At 40.4% G+C, this 21,730-nt stretch overlaps 1 protein-coding gene across 12 annotated transcripts in view; it reads left to right on the top strand.

The window, feature by feature from the left end:
• MARK3 (microtubule affinity regulating kinase 3) overlaps nucleotides 1–21,730 on the top strand; it is a 140,510-nt gene that overhangs the window by 108,490 nt on the left and 10,290 nt on the right. For 4 of the 12 annotated variants that reach the window (XM_073610499.1, XM_073610501.1, XM_073610497.1 and 1 more), the window contains exons 12-16: nucleotides 802–955; nucleotides 2,655–2,884; nucleotides 4,107–4,210; nucleotides 5,796–5,957; nucleotides 10,734–10,991. In XM_073610499.1, the coding sequence (XP_073466600.1) occupies nucleotides 802–955; nucleotides 2,655–2,884; nucleotides 4,107–4,210; nucleotides 5,796–5,957; nucleotides 10,734–10,991 (908 nt within the window). The remainder of the gene's footprint in view (nucleotides 1–801; nucleotides 956–2,654; nucleotides 2,885–4,106; nucleotides 4,211–5,795; nucleotides 5,958–10,733; nucleotides 10,992–21,730) is intronic. The other 8 variants (XM_073610504.1, XM_073610508.1, XM_073610505.1 and 5 more) reach the window with 3 other exon arrangements.

Raw genomic sequence — 21,730 nt, 5'->3', positions numbered from 1 at the left:
CAGCCACTGTGCCCCATCAAACGCAGCCACTGTGCCCCATCAAACGCAGCCACTGTGCATAATACTGATATACTTTATTAAATCATTGTACCTGCTGTCCTGGGGGTTTCCCTCGTGCTCCTCTCTCTCCTCCTGACGTCACAGCTCCAGGGCCGAGGAGAAGATTCACTGCAGGAAAGCAGTGCAGGGGAGGGTAGGCGGAGCTTAAGGCTCCACCTGTCACCTGTTGCTTATGGGGGGCGCGAGTGACACACGCTGCCCCCCCCCGCATGAGAGAAAGCCCCCCCACCCGTCTGACTGATTCCCGGCTCCCGCTGCCGCCTCCCGCACACTTGCAGCCCACGGCGGCCGGCTTTCTGTAGCGGCGCCGCTGTGTATGGGCGTGCTTGTCAGAGAGTAGGGGGCGTGAGATACACGCCCATACACAGCGGTGCCGCTACAGAAAGCCGGCCGCCGTGGGCTGCAAGTGTGCGGGAGGCGGGAGCCGGGAATCAGTCAGACGGGTGGGGGGGCTTTCTCTCATGCGGGGGGGGGGGGGGGCGGCCTATTTTGCCGCCCCCCGCAAAGTGCCGCCCTAGGCCTAGGCCTTGTTGGCCTAGGCCAAAACACAGCCCTGGTGTATGTATTGATAGAATCTGAGGAATGCACACCAATTGGTAATGAAATATTTTTGCTTAACGAAGATCTATAATACACCAGTATAGACATACTTTGTGGGTGTAATTTTTGTCTTTTTGTCATATGGTAACCTTGTAGAATGTAATGTCACGCCAGCTAATGATACATTTTCCATGTTTACAGTTGGATGCCAGTGACTCCAGCTCTAGTAGTAACTTGTCACTGGCTAAAGTAAGACCGAGCAGCGATCTCAATAATAGCACTGGACAATCCCCTCACCACAAGGTGCAGAGAAGTATCTCTTCTAGCCAGAAACAGAGACGGTACAGTGACCACGGTGAGTAAACTTTTACTGCAGTACAGGTTCACATTATTTTTGGGGTGGCAGATTAAAGGATAAGTTCACCTTTGGGAACATATTACATGTTACTCCCCATTTTTATGTTCCCAATGCTGTAGCCGCTGCTCACACTCCCTGTGACAGCAGTAGGGAAGACCAACTCTGTGTGTGAATGAACTACAAGCCCCCGACATCCTTTGTGGTTGTGTCCTTGTAGTTCTTAATGATCTGATCACTGGTGCAATGCTTTACAGGCGCCAAAAGAAAAAATAATAAATGCATTTTTTTTTTTTTACCTGCAAAAAAAGTGCATTTAATTAAAAAAATAAATAGATATAGATAGATATAGATATATATTTATAATATATATCTATATCTGTATCTATATCTATATATTTATAATATATATCACTTTGCGAACACCACAGGAGATGGTTTGTCTGCTAGAAGTGCTTCGAAATACATAGCTACATAGTTCTGGTTCTCAATGCTGCAGGGTATTGCTAAGAAAACCACACCATTTCAGTTAATAAGGGCTGATTCTTTTTTTATTTTATTCTTTTTAAAGAACCGAGGAGTGAGTAACATTAACATATAAGTAAAAAAAAAAATATTATATATATTTTACTTTATTCTTTAAAAAGAATATTTCGAAGCACTTTCTAGCAGACAAACCATCTCCTGTGGTGTTCGCAAAGTGCTTAATACATATGTGAACTTGTATGTGAGTCTGTTTAGTGTATGTGATTGATTATTTTGAACAAAAGATTTATAATTTCTGTGATTCGTACATCCCTTCTATACTGCATAATCAGAAGAGTGACATGTTTTATACAGAGCCTTCACCTTTCTGTGTCACCTGCCCTCTTCTACCCTTCCATACAACTGAATGACCACATTAGTGTAATCCTTCCTGTTCTCCTTTTCTGTATGTCTGGCCAGTTACCTTCCACTCCTGTCCCCAGTGCATAAAACATGGTACAATAAGTCCCCTACTTAAAAACGAGTTCCTTTTTGGGAGTTTGTTCGCAAGTCCAACAAAGATCAGTGCTTGCAGGCAAATGCTGAGAATACTGATCAGTGTGTTCTGGTGGGGGAGTCTCCCTGTTAGAACACAATAGCACAACTGGGGAGATCGCTGCACCAACATTGCTTATGTTGATATGGCGATCTGTTGCGTTTTTTTTTTATTCCGGACGCTGGGTTAAATGAAAAAAAAAAACGTGTAAACACATATTCGTATCTTTGAAAGTGTGTTAGTTCGAAGGTTCGTATGTAGTGGACTTGCTGTATGTTGGAAGGTATTGTGCAGTGCAATAAATACTCCATAGATGTTTGGTTATGCTTTCACCTCCACAGGCATGAAGTTCAAAGTGCCAGTGAAAAATATCCCTACCGAGCTCCAGTGCCAGTTGGCGCTTAGATGTATTAATTGTAATGTGCAGTTGCAAATTTATTGGCTTAGAAATTCTTCTAAAGAGTATATATTTATATTAAATGGACAATTTGTTAGTTGCACTTGTTAATCCTTAGTTATTAGACGTGACCTTCTTGGAGCTTGAAATCGTGTGTGTGTGTGTGTGTGTGTGTGTGTGTGAGAATCGTTTTTACTGCTGTCAGTTTTTACCTAGGGCCTAGATTGTGGCGTTCCTGAATCCTTTCAGACAAATAACAGGTGTGTTCTCTGTTCCTGTAGCTGGCCCTGCCATCCCTGCAGTTACAGTTTACCCAAAACGAAGCCAGACGAGCACCACAGATAACGATCTAAAAGAAGAGGCGGTACAGTCTCGAAAGTCAAGTAGCAGCGCAGTCAGCGGGAGGGGTGTGACCCCTCCTAGCCCGATGCTTGGAAACGCAAACAATCCTAATAAAGCAGATATCCCGGACAGAAAGAAGAGTTCAGTTGTCCCCAGTGTAAGTATAAAAGTACGTGACCTATTTTATATATTTCTGGAACATATTAGAACTAACTGTAGAATATGATGCATGTAAGGTCGTTTTTAATCGAGTAAAGCTCATACATACTATTCCAAATGCATGGGCATTGATATGGAGTTGACACTAGGAATTGTTTAACGAGCTCATTTAGGTATAAGGGTCCTATGTCCACAATTTTGGCCCATATCATATTTTTATGAACAAAAATAATTGCCAGATATTATAAAAATCTTAAGGAAAGATACTTTTAGGTCAACATTATAACTTTAACAAACGCCTATACAAAATACTTTACTTTTTTTTTGCATTAAAATTAAAGGATAATTTCACCTTTAAAATAAATAAATGCTTTTCTTTTTGCAGGTAAAAAAAAAATTGCATTTATTCAATTTTTTTACTTGGAGCCTGTAAAGCACTGTGCCCATGATTAGGCGATCGCTGGTGTCACACAGGACTCCTGCAGACTTGTCAGTGTATCTGCCTGCTAATGCCTCATATGGGCAAGCAGATACACACTGACAGAGAATGAACTATCACGGCGCTCAACACTGCCATGGTAGTTCAGTGAGAGCTACAAGCCAGGTTTGTAGTTTTCCAACCCACAGGACACTGTGAATGGATGATGTGGCCCGTTGGGTGGAGCCCCACGTGGCAGCGAGTGGGGTCAGAAGATCCCCAGCTCGCTGTCAAAACAGGGACTTTGTGGGGGCTCTGTTACAAAAGGTGAATTTTATCCATTAAAATTGAATCTTGCATAGAACAGTCTGCAAAATAATCTTCAGTTTCTAATTTCCTAAGCTGGTATGTGGTGTAATACATTTATGTATTGTGCACGTAGTTGTAAGTTTTTTTTGTTTTCATATAAATTAACTTTTCACACAGTGTTTTTCTTGCTTTTAGGTTTACTGGTTCTTTTTAGGCCCTGTTGCTGGTGAATGGATTAATTGTCACTCCAAACACGAAGTGTGCCAAAATCCTGTACTTTTTACATGACCCTTCTTGCTGTGGGAAAACTGTGCCGTGTTATGGAACTGACATTTAAACAGGATTAGATTGTGTTACTGCCAGAAAATGCCCCATGGTAGAAAGTGTAAATGTTAAGGGTCACTATTTAGGTCACATCACAAGATGAAAGTGCAGGAAAAAAGGATATTTTATGAAAGTGTAGGATTTGTACACTCAAAAATTCAATGTTTTTTTTTCCCATCAGAGTAATTCTACATCCGGAGGAATGACACGTCGGAATACTTACGTTTGCAGCGAGCGTGCTTCAACTGACCGGCACTCTGTCATTCAAAACGGCAAAGAGAACAGGTATGAAAAGTTGGTTGGACTGTTCTGTGATATCCCGAATTTTACCTTTACAAGGCTTTGCAATGGCAAATTATTGTTTACATTTTTATGCTGGTATTCTCTTGGTTATTCTAAAGTAGCATTGATTATAATGGCAAAATGTATTGTTTTAATTTTATTTTAGAATCCTGTAATAGTAATTCAGATATGTATTTACCGTTCTGTGTCAAAACCCACTGGATTTTTATTTATTTTTTTAATACAATTACAAGTACAGGGTTCAACCTGGCCACTTACAACCACATTTTGATTGGATTTAATCTTTAAGACCAGGAAGATTTTCTAGGTGCTATGCAATGAATAGATGGTTGCTCATCTTCATGTCAGAGCTCTGTAACAATCCCTGGATAACCGCTGTGTAAAAATCGACTTTACCGACAAACAATGTTATTACCTTTATCCCCGCTGTCCCGTTTGGCTGGCTGTTTGTTTTTTTTTCCTGTGGGCAAAGGTTAGGCAGCAGAAGAAAATTCCAGCCAATCTGTAAAGAAGGTATGATACCATTGCTTCCAGCAGACTGACAACAACTGACAGACTTGCAACGGTAAACTCAATTTTTACACCGAGTTTTCACAGCTCGTGTCTAGGGATTTTCTAGAGAGATGTGACATAAGTGGGTGCAATAAAAAGCTTACAACAGCCACTGTGCACAGATACTGATGAGGGGGGTAGTAAGAGGAGAATGGCATGGGTCACTTTAAATTGGACCTCCTTTCAGATCTTTTTAATTCATGACTCCCACATTCTAGTGTATTTTTATTATGAATATATAGTACAGGCTGTTGATTCAAGTAGCTGAGTTGCTGTGCCAGCCCAACAGTGCTATGGCAGAAACAGGAGAAGATCCCCTCCCAGGGTCATAGAAAAAAAACATAGCCAGAAATAAGTTTCCCGCTAATGCTGCAATGGGGAGCTTTGATTCAGGTCAAAGAGTGTAATACTGTGTGCAAATGAGCTAAATACACCCTCATTGCTGCTGGGGCAGAAGTGGTTAATTTTGTGTCGCTGAAATAGATATTAGATTTTATTTTTATAGCCCTACAGCCTCCTTAAAGCCACCCCCCACCCCAGCAACAGCCTTTTTACGTAGTGTTATGTAGGTCAGTACGTGTTGTGGTGCTGGAGCGGAAATTTACATAATGTTGCTCGACACAGCACAGAGATGTCAGTGAATGCAAGCAGGCAAAGCCATCTCATTGCCGTGGCCATGGGCAGACAGCGCTACTCCGTTTCAGAAAGGCAAAATTGTTCAAAGGAGGACACCCTCTCCTTCAATCGGCATTCATTGCTAGCATCTTAAGGAGCCAAGGAAGTTTTCCACACATGACTTTTACCCCTGAATGGATAAGCTAGAAGAATACGTGTTGACAATTGTGCAGTATTTACTATAAAAAATGTGTGACAGTACAAGATTATTATAATTTTTTTTTTTTTTTTTTTTTGCATCTGTAGAATTTTCTGCTCTTAATCATGTGAGCCTGTTTTATTGGTCCATTATACTGTTCTGTTTGCCCAAACCTATTCCCCTCCCCCCTCCCCATCACAGCCTGACAGGAATTTTCACTTATGCAACTAGTCCTGCCTCAGTATTCGCCATAACCTCCATCTTTGCTCGGCTGCGGCATCCGAAATCGATGTCCATGTCAGCCTCCAGGCATTCGGAGATGTTACCACCAATTGCCAGTGAAGCAGATAACTTCGAGGCTGAGTAAGAAAAGAACACCTACGTATAACACAATCAACCAAATCTACCCCTCCCCGTTCAGAAAATAATGTCAAACTAACCTGTACCTCACTGCCCCTCGGTGTTGGTCTGTCTCCCAGTTGTAATACAAAGCCCAGGTATTGTATTGCTTGCTGGGTCATTATATATTTTTTCGTCTTTTCCTTTCCTAAGCTAAAGGTGCTTAAATGTTCTCCAATGTCATTCGTGGACTCAAATTATATATGTATATATACCTGCCATTACAGCATAATTTGTGAAAAATACAAGCTCTTCCCAAAACTGTTTAAGTATATTTAAAGCCAAAACTTTTTTGTTTTGGATAAAGTAGCGAAGGGTTCAACACCCTGTTACTGTCTGCATCCCCATTTCACACTTTTTATCCTGGTTGCTGCTGTTGCAGACATTGATGGCAAAGGGAAAATCCAAAGTTCAGTCTCTACCAGAACAGAAAGAGAGAAAAAATTTCAATGGGGACGCCTATTCCTGTGACCGGAGTATAAGAGGGGCTTAGATAGGTTTTGGATAGATTTCCTCTTATATCTGTTGGACAAGAAGACCAGAGACATCTCTCCTCTTGTATCTCTTGGACAGGAAGTGAAGGGACATCTCTCCTCTTCTTGTATCTATTGGACAGGAAGTGAGGGGACATCTCTCCTCTTCTTGTATCTATTGGACAGGAAGTGAAGGGACATCGCTCCTCCTTGTATCTATTGAACAGGAAGCGAAGGGACATCTCTCCTCTTCTTGGATCTATTGAACAGGAAGTGAAGGGACATCTCTCCTCTTCTTGGATCTATTGGACAGGAAGTGAAGGGACATATATCCTCCTCTTGTATCTATTGGACAGGAAGTGACAGGACATCTCTCCAAGCACAGAAAGCGCACAACATCTGATAAAGGTTTTAGCCCCTTCCTACTCTTCCCAAGACAAGAAAAAAAAGCTTGCACACTAGTAGTTTTCTTTTCGTGCAACCCAGCAGGGCTGAATGGGGAAAAAAACTGACAGCTCAGGAGGAGTCGCTGTACTAACTATCCAATGTTAGTACAGCGATCACCCCTGCTGTTTTATTGTGTTCTGACAGGGTGGACACTAATGGCTGAGAGCGCTGATTGATCATGCCCCTTCAACAGAAGCCGGCCTAACTCCAGTACACACGGGCTGAATGTTGGCCGGTTTCTATTGAACTGACCTACGCCGCCCAACATTCGGCCCATGTGTACTAGGCTTTAGATTTACTTGGTAATAATGACGGTTACTTAAAGTAAATGGCAATTGCAGTGAGCTGGTATAGCAAGGTTCCTGGCATTTTCTCCTCCCCTCTTAGCTTTTGCTTGTGCTACCTGTCTTGCTGTTGAAGTAAGTGGGGTAGCAACCTAGTTCTAACCAGGTGGCAGTGAGCAGAGGAAGATGTTCAAGGATCGTTATGTAGTTTGATCTGAACTGCAGTACTACAGGCAGAAATATAGATTTAAATGCAGGCTGCTGTCTTAACCACCCCCTCAAAATGTTTGTGGATGGCATTTAAAGCAAACCTGTCATTAAATGCATCATATGTATTTTATGAAATATATTCACATTTATTGAAGGTATTAAAGCCCAGCTGCTGTTACATTTTCCCATGCATTTGGTCCCCATGTACTACATGGGTTAAATGCTTGCTTGTTCAGAGGGGAAGCAGTAAGTAGAGATACCTTATCCCTCTGGCATGCTTCCCTTCATATGACCAGCGGCATCACTTCACTGCCTGATGACATCTCGCATACAAAGCAGGACTGCTGGTTGAGCCTTGTGTGTGAACAGCGAGGGTCCCGTCCTCATTCCGGAGCAGAAAAGTGTCTCCACTGCCAGGAGGGGTGAGGAATAAGTTAATTATTTCTACTTCTTCCTTTCCCCACTATCCAAGTAAGCATTTAACACATGCAGTGCATTGGGGTTACCCCACTGCATGAGTAATTTTAACAGCAGCCAAGAGTTGGCCTTTAGGCTAGGTTCACACTTATGCAGGCTGCAGTTGATGCATTTTTCAGTTTTGTGGTTGACTCACGTTTTTGATGCGTTTTTTGCGTTTTTGTCATGCAGGAGAAATGCAAGCACTGTACGAAATATTCTTAGTTTGTATGTGTTGCATAATTTGTCCTCAGAAGTGATTTTTTTTTTTTTTTTTTTTTTTTTTTTTTTTTTAAGAATAAAGATAAAGCCACCAAACATTTTCCATTATGGGTAAATCTCTGTGGCTGTTATCAGGAAGTTCAATTCTGCTGCTGTTTTTTTTTTTTTTCATATTCTGAAAAACGCAGCAGGAGAAATAAAGAAGCAGATACTATGTTGGAGAAATTTCATTTTTGGAATCTCTGAAAAAAATGATTAAGCAATGAATGATTTGGCAACCCAAATTTCATCTGTAACTCAAATACATCTGACGTAGGGAACCCTTTAGGTCGGCCATAGAGGGAGCGAATTTGGATGCAGGAAAGAAAATCGCTAGATTCCCCCATCAATACAATCGGTGTTAAAGGGGGCATCCCACCTGCAGAGACATTGTGTTCCCCCGGTGGGGGAAGCCTTGCCCACCAGGAGAACACAGTGATTATTGCTAGTAGCTATAACAGCCGCTAGCAATATTCACATGTACAATTTGGCAGGCTGGTTGTGTCTCAAGTTGATCGATCAACTTGGGTACATTCAGCCTTGCCCATACATTGTTCTAATCTGGGCTGTTCCTGCTGAACCGCCTGGGATTAGAACAGTCTATGGCCGGCTATAGGACAAATTATGCTGTTTTTAATGACAGGTTCAGTTTAAATTGCTGTTAATTATGTTTGTTTTGTAGTGCAGTAGGTCTCCACACTACAACGTTGTACTAAATTCTCCTGACACTGTGACATGTGACTGTGTACATAACTTGTAGTTCTTGTGAAATTTCAGCCTCCGTTCAGATGTCGTTGTCCATTATCTTCCATTGGCTTTCACTGTTTTGCTTCTAAAGCATCTGATGCATCTCTTCATTACTCCTCCCTGACCTTCTCTGTTAAGGCTACATTCACATCTATGGTAACATTCAAGCACCAAATACATACGTTGATTGGGTGTGTTACAGTGACGTTAATTTCAGATGAAATTATGTAAATTCATCATTTAAGTACAGCTTTGTACTAAGGGTATAAACCAATGTAAATAGATGTGAATGAACCCCCATGAGCAATAAACCTGAAATATCATTACATTTCCAAAATGCTATTAATCACATTCATACGTGTATATGGAAAAGAGTTCCTTGGCCTTTAAAGTGAAAGTCCACTTATTTCAGTTTTGGAAGTGCGTCAGTGTGTAGATATGTAGATCTTTAACGCTTTTATGGCCTGCAGTGACCAGAGATGAAATTTTCACAGTCCAACTTCTGATAGTCTGTCCTATTTGTAGTTGGTGAGAATTGATGGCTCTTTAGCACTTTCAGTAGAAATCTAGATTAAAATGAATAACACCTGGACTCCGCAATAATAGACTTCCCTTCAGACAGCTTGGTGAAGGCATGGGCTTGGGACAGGAATCTCGCTGTTTCTCCTATAGCTGGCCATAGATGGTGCAATTTTCTTTCCTGCAACCACCTATTGCAGGGAAAAAAATGCTAAACTTTCCCCATCAACACTGAACGTGTTGATGGGGGAATTCCTCCCGCAGAGCTATTGTGTTCTCCCGTTGGGTGGGGGGGGGGGGGGGGGGAGTCATCCCGGCTGGGAGAACACCCAGTGATTATTGCTAGCGGCTATAGCCACTGGCAATCACATTAAAAATCTGACAAGCTGGTTGTACCAAGTTGATAAACTTGGGTACAATCAGCCTTGCACATACCTGGTTCGAATCTAGGCCGATCTCTGCTAAACTGGCTGAGATTTGAGCCATCTATGGTCGGCTTTAGAAATCTTTTCTCTGGTGGGTACTTCATTGACATCAATAAAAGGGAAGATAATTTAACGCTTTGGACAAAATTAAAACAAAGCAGCTGGCACAATGCCTTAGCACAAAGCATAAACGCAAATCGACAACCAAAAAGTGCAGCGCTATATGTGGATATTAATCATCACATGTAAAATACATAGCGCTGCTCTTTTTGGTTGTTTAATTCATTGACATCAACCCAACTAAATTAAATATCAAATTTTAGGGTACTCGATGCTTTTTGGACCTAAATATTTTTTGGGTGGATGGCCTTTTTCATCTTTGGCTTGTCCACAAAATATGCACCTGAGGCAAATACTGTTTTTCAGTAGTAGAAAATATAATATTTATTTTCAAATATTTAGGTGTTTTTTCGTTTATCGCCAAAAATAAGAATCCCAGTGGTGCTCAAATACCACCAAAATAAAGTTCTGTTTGTGTTAAGAAAAGGACATACATTTTGTTTGGGTACATCATTGCAGGACAACGCAATTACCAGTTAAAGTAGCGGCAGTGCCAAATGGTCAGGGGGGGGGGGGTGTTAAAACCTTCTGGAGGTTGAGTGGTTAAACGTTGGCTCTCTATATATAGCGAGAGAGATATAGCGAGGGGGAGACAGAGAGCGAGACACACAGAGATAAATATATCTATAATTATATTGTTTTTTTGAGATTACACATCTGATAAGGTCATGGATCTCTTTCATAAACCTTTATGAATGTCATTGTGTTATATGATCGAGTTTATTGCTCTTAAGAGCCAAAGCTGCTTTTTATCCAGACTATATGCAGCAGTGACTTGAATTATATTTGATCCCACAGCACAATGCCTGATCAGAGGACATCTGTAGCATCAACGCACAGCATAACAAGCACCACTACTCCAGACCGCATGCGATTTCCCAGAGGAACCGCCAGCCGAAGCACTTTCCATGGTCAGCTCCGCGAGCGACGCACTGCTACCTACAACGGACCACCCGCCTCGCCTAGTTTATCCCACGAAGCCACACCTCTGTCACAGACTCGAAGTAGAGGCTCCACTAATCTATTTAGTAAATTAACTTCAAAATTAACAAGAAGGTAAGTTGCTTTGGTGGTTTGGGGAATTTTCCTTTCCTCGTCTCACTGCGTGCCACATCACTCCCAAAAGAGATCCGCATGTCGTGGAGTCATAACGTCTGTATTTTTTTTTTTTTTTTGAAACAATGTATATTTTTGTGCCATATTTTTATGGTTACTTTCTTCTGTGTTTTGCGTTGACTTTGTTTATTCGACTTCTGTTTTGTAAATAATTCAACATATCCCAAAGGCTCAAGACCAGCTTAAACTAAAGAAACCTGCTTTATTGTAAATGGTATAATTGGTCAGCTGTTGTCTCCGAGTTTTTTTTTTTTTGCAATACAATTCCTTTTTACACTTGGTGAAATGTTGACGCACTTGTGCAAAAAAAAAAAAAAGACAGCTGGAAATTGGCAGACCTCTGAAAAGCTTTATTTATTTTTTTAATCATTTCAACACTATTGTGGTCCAGAATGTGGATGGCTGATGTTCTCTCCCATAGATTTAAAGAGCTCTGATATGTGTAGTTCTGGTGTGTAGTTGTTGGGTGACCAGCTATTAGAATATGGGCTCTGCTGGGCAGATTTATTAAACTAACAAAAAAAAAATGCATGGGTAAATGGTCCATGTTGCCCATAGGATCTAGATCAAGCTATTATATTATAGTTTTAAGCACTTTATCTTTTTTTTCCTCTCTGATTTTTAATAAATCTTGCCCTTATGTGATGTATATGTGGGTTTAAAAAAAAGCTACACTTAACAAGCAGTAAATATGGGTTAGTTGGGTCCTGTGCTTTACTGAGCTAACGTGACAGCAATATTTCCTTCTTCTTATTGCTCTTCCCCCTCCCTGGTTCTGTTTTTGTTGCTACTGGTAAAACGTAGTGTTTCCAGCTTTCCATACTGTTAGAAGGTTTTTATTACTATTGATCGTTATGCTGTCGCCTCTGTTTTGCTGCATTGAGCACAGCTTAACGTCCATCTAAAGCCAAGATTTTTGTGTAAAGTGATGAATAGAGGTGAAATGTTCCGATGGGGACTCCTGTTCAATGACAAATGTTTCTAAGTGGGTATTATCTTCACTTAAAAGCAAATCTTCTAAATAGGGACATAGATGGCAACATTATTTGAGGGGCTTTTAACCATTCCCTTCTGTAAATGGGGAAAAACAATTGGCTTTTGACCCAAGGACCAAAAAAGGAACACATTATAGCTTATTAATATGAATATGTGGTGGCTGTATATGTTTTTAAAAAATGTAAAAGAAAACATGTTATACTCACCTCCTCTGGGAAATGGTATTGCACCGAATGGCCCCAAACCTATTCTGAGGTTCCCCCACCAGCGATATTGGCTCCTCCTCTTCGCATGCCCCCATAGCAAGTGGCTTTCTATGGGGGCTCTCGGTGCATGCTCACTCCCAAGCTGTGTGCGTCTATGGAGCACACACTCCAAAGACTTACACAGCGCGTCTCAGCTCCTCGCTTCCTCCTCACTGCATTTGATTGGCTGGCTCATGCTGCTGCCCAAGTCCCTGTGTAAAGAGGAAGAGAGGGGAGAAGAGATGCAGACGTGCACAGCGCTTGATTTCTTCTTCCCTTCTCTTCCCCTTCACACAGAGTAGGGGGAGGACAGAAAGATATAAAACGTTTTTTACCTTAATGCAGGGAATGCATGAAGGTTAAACGTTTTTGGCTTTAGAACCATTTTAAGGCTAACTAGTGAAGGTGTGTTGTAGTCCCAAGAGAGAACTGGGGTCAATGTAACTGATATGAGTGCAACACAGAAGTTATCAGCTAACAAAGATTTCTGTTGGGATCAATGGGTAATTTTTTTTTTTTTTTTTTCTCTTTATGATCTGATATGTCAAAACCTTTTCAATAGCATGCTTGGAAGCCAAGAGAAGTTAATTGTTGATGTAAATACTTTAAATTGCCCCTCTTCAGTTCTGTCATTATGGACTATACAGTGATGAGCTTCAGTGCCAGTCCCATTATAAATGTATATATATATTACACAAGCACTTTAGTTATTTGATTATTGGCAAAATGGAGTCACACCCTAGAACAGTGGTCTCCAAACTGTGGCCCTTTGCTTGCCTTTGTCCAGTCCTTGGCACCCTATTCCTCCCACTTACACCAATGATGGAGCACCATCCCTCCCACTCACACCAATGATGGAGCACTATTCCTCCCGCTATTACCAATGATGGGGCACCCCCCCCCCCCCCCACACACACACACACACACACACACACACACACACACACACACACACACACACACACACACACTGACACCAATGATGGGGCACCATCCCTCTCACTCACACCAATGATGCAGCACCATCCCCCCTCACTGACAGCAATGATGGAGCACTATTCCTTCCACTAATACCAATGATGGGGCACCCCCCCCCCCCTCACTGACACCAATGATGGGGCACTATTCCTCCCACTGACACCAATTCTGCCCAGCCGCCATTTTGGCGTATTGTCCTTTTTACAAATGCACAGAAAAGGCAACCTGCAGAAAAACATTCTTTACATTTGTTTTTGTTTTTTTTTCCTTCAGAGAGTACTTCCTGTCCATTCTTCCAGTGTAATCACATGCTTCTGTGCCCATCAAACTTCTAATACACACAGATATATTGTATAACCAAAAGTATGTGAACACCTGATCATCACACCTACTGCATGGCCAGTATTTGGATACCTTACTAAAATGAGTTCAGGTGTTTCAGTGAAGGGTACTGTTAAAACTACAGCCTACATTTTACCACACTGGGTGATTCCAATCTGGTAGCACCAGCTTGAAGAAAGAAGGCCCCCTTTTTTTTCCTGCACATCTGTGCCAGCTTTGATTAAAGCATGGTTTGTGAAGTTTGGTGTTTAGGAACACCTTTGGACTGAATTAGAATGCTGATTATGACCCGGGTGTTCTCTTGCAACATCAGTACCCAACCTCACAAATGCCCCACAGACACACTGTAAAATCTCCTGGAAAGTCTTCCCTGAAGAGTGAACTCCATAATTGCCTTGTTTTTTTAAATGGGATGTCCAATCTTCTATAGCAGTGGTCTCCAAACTATGGCCCAGGGCCAGATGCTGCCCTTTGCTTGCTTTATCTGGCCGTTGGGGCAGTATTCCCCCACTGTCAGCAGCACTGGGGCATAGTTACTGCCACTGAAACCGACACTAGTGAATTATTCCTCCCATTGACACCAATGATGGGACACTATTCCTCCCACTGATACCAATGATGGAGAATTATATCTCCTGCTGACACCAACGATTGGGACGAATTACTCCCTTTAAAGTGTTACTAAACCCAGGATCCTGCATTCATTATATCTGGTCTCCCACAATACACAGAAAATGGAAATGCAATTATTTTAGTAAATATAAACTGCTAAATACCTTTTCTTATCAGCAGTATATAGCAGTTATGTGACTTCTATCAGATCCTGGTTAAAGATTGTAGGAGGAGGAGATTTCATACTGCACTGCGCTGTCCGATCAGAATCCAGGACCCCTGACCCTCTCTCTGGACAGTGCTGATTTGCCCTGTGCTGATCATATGCACTCTTCCAAGAACAAAAAACTCTAGCAATACAAACCAAACTGAGCATGTGCAGCCTGACCCCAGTATCTGTCTTATGGGGACCTGTTCTGGAGTCAGTGGAAGAAGAGGAGGATCTGTGCATACAGCATCAAACAGCCTTTTTTCACAATGCGCAGGGTTAACCCTTTAAGTTCAACAGTGAGTATAACAAGCATGCTTTACTGCATATACAGACGGATTTTATAGTTGTGGGTTTAGTAACACTTTAATACCAATGATGGGGTATTTTTTACTCCCACTGACACCAGAACATGTTCTTCTCCCACTGGCCAGTCTGACCATCCTATAGTTTAAAGTACAGTGAACTGGCCCTTTTGTTTATAAAGTTTGAAGACCCCTGTTCTGTAGGGATTATCAGGTGTTCAAGATATGTAGTGTACAGCTTACATTTGCAAGAAAACGCATTTACATGCACAGACAGACAAGAGCACGTGTTAATACCAGTAAAATTCACAAACCTTTTCTAGTGTAAATTTATAAAATGAAGCCTCCATTATTTTTGATTCTAGGCAGCAAATAAATACTTTTTTAAAGCTGGCTGAAATCATTGGGCTTGATTTACTATTGGCAAATAGGCTGTTCGCTTTGCAAGGGAAGTTTATATTTTGCAACCCAGGGCTTAGTGAATGCGGTGAAAATTTACTTTGCAAAGAATACCCAAACACATGCAAAGAAGATGATGGACTTTTTATTTATTATGGGTAGCAACTTGTGTCTGGTCAGCTGAAGCCAAGTCAGGCTTGCGTATGATTGCATGACAGAAATTGCTTACGTGTGATTGCATGACAGAGGTCAGCCGAGCTTCATCTCATTTACTAAGCTCTGGGGAAATTTTTTAGTTTTTTTTTTTTTTTTTTTGCAGACTGCAACTTCCCATTTAAACTGGACAGTGGTTTTTGCTTGGTAATTTAACCCCATAGCCTGCGCAATCCCAGTCCCCACTTAAGACATGAAATACATGGAGCTGCCATAGTTGATGTGCTTAAATGCGAATGCCCCTGGGCTGTCATCCTGACTTTGGCTTTAGTACCTACATAGTTCCTTTTCTGCTGCTTGTATTTACCTCTTTGATTGATGGTGGGTGGGATCATTTTTTATGTATTTTCTCCATTTATTTTACTGCTTGTTAAGCGTAGTGCAGTGAATGTGGTCTGTATCCGTGCAATATTAAACCAGCTGCCTTCTATTTCCTTCCAATCTGGACCAGGGATGAAAGCACAACCTGCTGAACCATTGAGGCACTGTAATGTATCTATGTACTCTTCTCAATTCTTTTTATTTTTTAGTTTTGTGCTTTGCTAGTATAAAGCCTGTTATGTTAGACCGTATAATCAGTGTATTTAGGTTCAGCTTTTGCGATGTCTTGGAGAGCAAAGTAGCGCAAAGGTCTCATTGTCCCTCTTTGTTCCAGTCTAGCCTTTCCGTATTGTGTTCACCATGTTAGTGTACGTTTTTCAAACATAGAACTCCTAGAGCTTGGGTTATATTGGCACAAGTGTATTTGCAACTTGAACACTAAGGCTACCTCTGAATTTTACATGCAAGTGTAATCTGGTATTGCACACACTTTGTTAATTAAAAGTTTACTAACATCTTTTATATAATGCAAACAAAAATTCAGAATCAAAAGGGTGTTTTCACTTTAAATGAAAAATGGGCTCACATTGTGTGATAGACATGTCCCTTCTCTGACATTCCCTTGTAAGCAATGACTCTATTATTTGCTGCTTTTAAAAAATACCCATATAATGAGGAAACTGTGTTCACACCAGTACATTGCACTAACACATTTTAAAACCACAAAAAATATAATCTTCAGAGCATTACTGTGGTGAATCAGTGTGAATGGTTCCTGTAGCTCCCTTTTTAAAGCCAGAGTAAACTATCGTTTTTTCTTTTTCCTTAAATGAGCCCCAGGTAGGTTTATGCCATAATGTGCTAGTGTTTACTAGCACATTATGACAAGCTTATTTTGTAAGCAAAGGTCTTCAGCACTGAGCTGTCATCGATTCCATCTTCACCCAGTCTTCCTTTCTGGTTCTCGCTCACAGAGCACACTGTACATTAAATGTAGATATCTCCTAAACTGTGTAAATTTAGGAGGTATGCACTCTACCTACTGGTAAGACTTGTTATATACACTTATAGGAACAAGTTTAAACCATTAATCTAATATATCATAATCTACTATTATGTTAAACTAACATTTTTTGTTTTTTTAAGCCTAACGCCAAAAATATAATGCAATGCCAATAATTTTTGTGTAGATCTCCAATGCACCACAAGGTACTTGTGTTGTGTACCATCTGTGCATTGTGTTTTGCTGCGCTTTTATGAAAAAAAAATTGGGGGCATATCTGGATTTGTGCATTGTGGTAATTTACTAGTGTGAACAGGTCCAAATATTTTTTTCTTTGTAGGCATATAAATGACTGCCATCACAAATTAAATTATGTATTTGCATTGGGGTAACTATATTTTCTTATTACCTAATGAAGGGTGTACTCAATGCTTAAGACTCGACTCAAGACATACATTTTCAGTAGCTTTAAGGAAATCTATACAAGATTGTCCTCATGCACATATTTGTGTCAAACATATGGGGTACTCCCTATCTGTATGAGATGTACTTGAATAGTATTGTCAGACCATCTGGACATTGTCTCCATCTTCTCACACATGCCATTTCTAGATTTGGGCATTGTAATTGTTCAATCATTAATTATGCTGCAATCAAATCTTTGAACACACCTACACAGATCATATGGTTATCCAGAAGAGCTAAAATTATCCATATTGAATGGTTTTACAACCTTCAGATGTCACCATGGCCTAGGTCAGCCCATTTAGTTTAACTTCCTTGACCATAACCATGTATTACCATCCATATAGATGAACACAATACCACTTTTCAAGTGCATTGCTGGTGCAAATAGTGGGGTGGCCTGGCACAAGGCACCCCTGAATTGCTACCCATAGTAAGTTAAAGTCCATTTTTTGCTTAAAGTAGAAAACCGCTTTAAAAAGGAGTGATCTTTAAACCTACAACTAAATGAATTTTACATTTATTTGGTCGCTTTTGTAATGGACCAAAACTTTGGTTTTGGTTCACCATTGTCCCAAGCTATGCTCTATCCTATACATTTTTGCTGTATTTTCAGTCTTTCCTTTCATAATTTTTTGGTTCTTTTGGACATTAAAGTTCAGGAAGCTCTGGGACAAAAATGTAAGGCAGAGTTTGGGTTACTGGTACCTTTTTGACATCCTTTTTTATTTCTAATCCTTTAAACCATAAACTGACCAAGGCCCATTTATTGCCGTAATATGCGGATTGTGGCTTCCTGGTTGATCTATTTTAACAGTCATTGAAGGGAGTTTATCAAATCTGGAGCAACTGTGCATGGCAACCAGTCCACTTCTAGCTTTCATTTTCAAAGCTCTACTGAACAAACTGGTTGCCATGCACAGCCCCTCCAGATTCTGTCTCCTCCAGTTTTCACTGATTGTTTTGAACACAAGCCTTCAAAGTGACTGTGTCACCCAGAAAGCTACTCCGATGTATACATTTAGATTCTTCAAGGTGTCTCAATGTACCTGCCAAAGCTTTTAGTGCCCCCGCTGTGTTCAAATGCTGGGCAGTTCTGATGGGAGATATCAGGCAACATTTGGTTGTGGTGATATTTGAGCTTTGCTGTTCCCTATTCTGTTGGTCTGCCACTATGACGGGACTGCTTACTGACCAGTAATGTGTTGGGTGGCCAGACTCAATATTAGGGATAGCTTAGCCTAATTGGATCATTTCAGCATTTGGGAAGAGCCGGGGAATATAAAGACCACTCCAGGTATGTTTCTGTACCTAAAGTCAAACTTGTTACAGAACCTTTTGAAAAATGTTATACTTTGCAATGTCAAGTCTCAAACACAGTTTAAAAATGTATTTGTTTTTTTTTTGTGTGTTTTTATAGCCCTTGAACAAAATCTTGCCTGTATTTGTTTAAGGCTGCATTCACACCGGAGCATTTTCAGCATTTTACGCTTGTAAAACGCCTGAAAAAGGCCCAACAAGAAAAATCCCTTTCATTTCAATGGCACTGTTCACAGCTGAGCGTTTTTGTCACCTGAAGCAAAACGCCTTGAGCTCAGAAAAGAACATGAGCTTCTTTGGGGCTGATTACAGGTGGTTTTCTGCTTTTTACATTGGTGACCTGTACAAAATTGCGGTAAAAACGCACAATTTTAAAACGCTCCGGTGTGAATGCAGCCTGAATGTGCATCTGAATTTTAAAAAGTATTTGCCTTAAAGGTGACTTGTCTTGTACACAGGAAGTGACAGTCTTTGCTTCTATCCTGTGTAGGTGACAGGTCTGTTTAAAAACACTCTGTGAACCTGACATATTTTTTTTTCTTCTAAACCTTAAGTGTTTGTTAATTACAATGGGTTACCTTGATCTGTTAACAGCAATGCAATAATGTTACATTGTTACATACTGATGACCTCAGTCTCCGGACAGGAAAAAAATGTTCTCAGGGTCTAATAATCGAATCCTCATTAATACCCCTTTTTCCAGTGTGCAGCCTGACAACTGGCAGGTCCAGAAGTTGTCACTTAGTCTTTTCCATCTGCTACAGTTCAATTAACCAATTGATTTAAGCTGTTTGTAAAACAAAAAAAAAGAAACAATTTGACTTATTTACATAACTTCCATCCTGATTTGCTTGTAACAAAGTTTAATAAAACTTTCAGAAATATCATGTTTGTGTCAAATAACTTAGTGTTTTTTTAGAAAAATAAGTGTAAAAGTTTATTTCCACAATGTACTTTAGGCATTTTAATAAAAAAAAATTGTAAGTCATTTATTGTAGCGTTATACTCATACCAAGAATTTTCACGAGTATTTGTGCAAATGCTCCGATAATAAAACCGATACCTTCAAGTCTGCAGACTTTAACTGTCGACCTAAGCCTGGATTGACATATGTGAGGGGCTGGTTAGCAGTGCAATTTGTAAGAGTCAGATGCAGTTTCATTTTGTGGCTCAGATGCGATTTCCAGAGCAAATTGTTGGTGTATGACATTGGAAATCGGACCTGAACCGGGCTTAAAATTGTACCAGGTTTTTTTTTTTTTTAAACGGCGCTGCGGCCGGGACCGCACATATGTGAACCATCTCCATAGAAAAGGATTTTGGTTCACATGTCATATGAATCAGATGCGGTTCAGAACACATCCAAAACTATAATATATGTGTGAATCAGTAATTTTTCATTAGTCTAACAAAAATAGGTATCAGTGATTGCTATCGGTGAGTATTTGAGAAAAAGTATTAGTCTTAAAAACTGGTATTGGTTCATCCCTAATTCATTGTGCATTATATGAGCCTGTCATGGTTTGCTATATTTGTAAAAGGATCCTGCTGCTTGAAGTGCAATCGCCAAAAACTTTTTTAAGAGTGGAGTGCTGGATTCTGTCTTGTCCTGTTGAAGTTTGAGCCCCTGTTGGAGATTTTATTTTTTAACAAAAGTTAAATTTTTCATTACAATGTAAAATGCCTGCAAGTGTGTCCGTGTTAGGTTCTTTAATCCTTCCTTTGATCCAAGGAGTGCATGCTGGGTCAAGTGTTAATTTTTACCTCCAATGATAAAAGCTGTGCTCCCTTTAAGCATAGCTCTACCCCTAAACTTTTTTTTTTTCTTTTTCCTAAGTTTTGAATGGATTTTAGAGAGATTGGAACCCCTTGTCAGGTTTTACTGCTCTCTGGGAAGGGGCTCCATTAGAGATTTTTTTTCCACACAGAAAGTGTCCTAATCCTTCCTTGCTCTATCCAAAAGTAAAAAAAAGGTGCCATAGATGCACTTTAGGGGGCCTGCACTTGGGCATTAAGGTTATTTTTACAATCATTGAAAACCATTGGAGGTTGCTTGTTAAAGTTTGGCTGGATTAAACTCAGGGCCCAGGTAGCCAAAGTGGCTAAAATTAGTGGATAGATAATATAAGCCTTTATTGTCCTTAATGGAAACACCTGATCTCTGACTATTAAATTATCCATCGACTCCTAGATGGGACTGACAGTCTGAATTTTGGATTCTGCTTTTTATTTGACCACTTCCATCTTAACATGACATTTCTGATAAATATGACACTGTAACGCAAGGCCATAGAATGCAAAGCTTTGGCTATAAATACTATTTATAATCTTTCCCCATTATGCTTTTACATGCTTTGAAAATTCATTCCTGGTGCCCTATGTTAAGACAATTCCCCAGTTGTCTTGGTAGTCTGTCAAAAGCATTTAGGGCAGACCATTGGTCCCACTATTGTCACGAAGGATAACAGAACACATGAAATACTTACCTTCACTGAGCAGCTGGTCACGTAATCCTTGCAGAAGAGGAGGATCAGAGTTCCTGATTGACTAATCCTATCATTCCAGAGATCACATCCTCCGTTCTAGGCTTTTGATTACAAGACCAGCTACTGTTAGATCTTGAAGCAGTAGTTTAGTGGCCAGTGAATTTCAGGCCTGCTGTTGTCTTTCCTTGGTACTAGGTTTGGCAGTGTGTATAAGGGATGGGTTTGACTTTGCCTGCTGCAAAGATTTTTTTTTTTTTTTTTATTGGGACGCTCGCGTTGGACCCAGCTTTCTATATAGTTATGGAACCTACATGATCACAAAGGAAATTTGGAAAGTGCTAGTATAGACATTAATAAAGGTAGGTAATAAAGTAATAATCATAAATTCTCCCTTTATCCCTAATATCAAACAAAAGAGAAAAGTGCAAGAGTTCATTAAGCCGTTTGCCAATCTCCTCGCTCCTTACGACGGTCTGTTCATTTTGTTTGTCACAATTCAATATGAAGCCAGCGATTTGCATGGTTCGTGGAGACGTATGGCACTTATTTCTGCCCTGGACATCGTGAAGAGCCTGGAGTAAAAAATATACATTGAGTGCGATTTTTACTTCACACTGTTTGAGGCCTAAACTGCAACTACAATTTTAATGACTTCTTTTTCCCCGACTTTGATGATCTAAGGTTAGGGACAGGGTCAGAAGAAAGCATTTCATGTAGATATCTTGTTTTTTTGTATGTTTAGTTCAGGTTTGTAACATGAAACCCATTATATTACTTTAGAAACCT

The sequence above is a fragment of the Aquarana catesbeiana genome, linkage group LG13, assembly GCF_042186555.1.
Source record: "Aquarana catesbeiana isolate 2022-GZ linkage group LG13, ASM4218655v1, whole genome shotgun sequence".
Lineage (NCBI taxonomy): Eukaryota > Metazoa > Chordata > Amphibia > Anura > Ranidae > Aquarana > Aquarana catesbeiana.
Note: the sequence above shows the minus strand (reverse complement) of the source record. Positions and strands in the feature narration are given on the sequence as shown.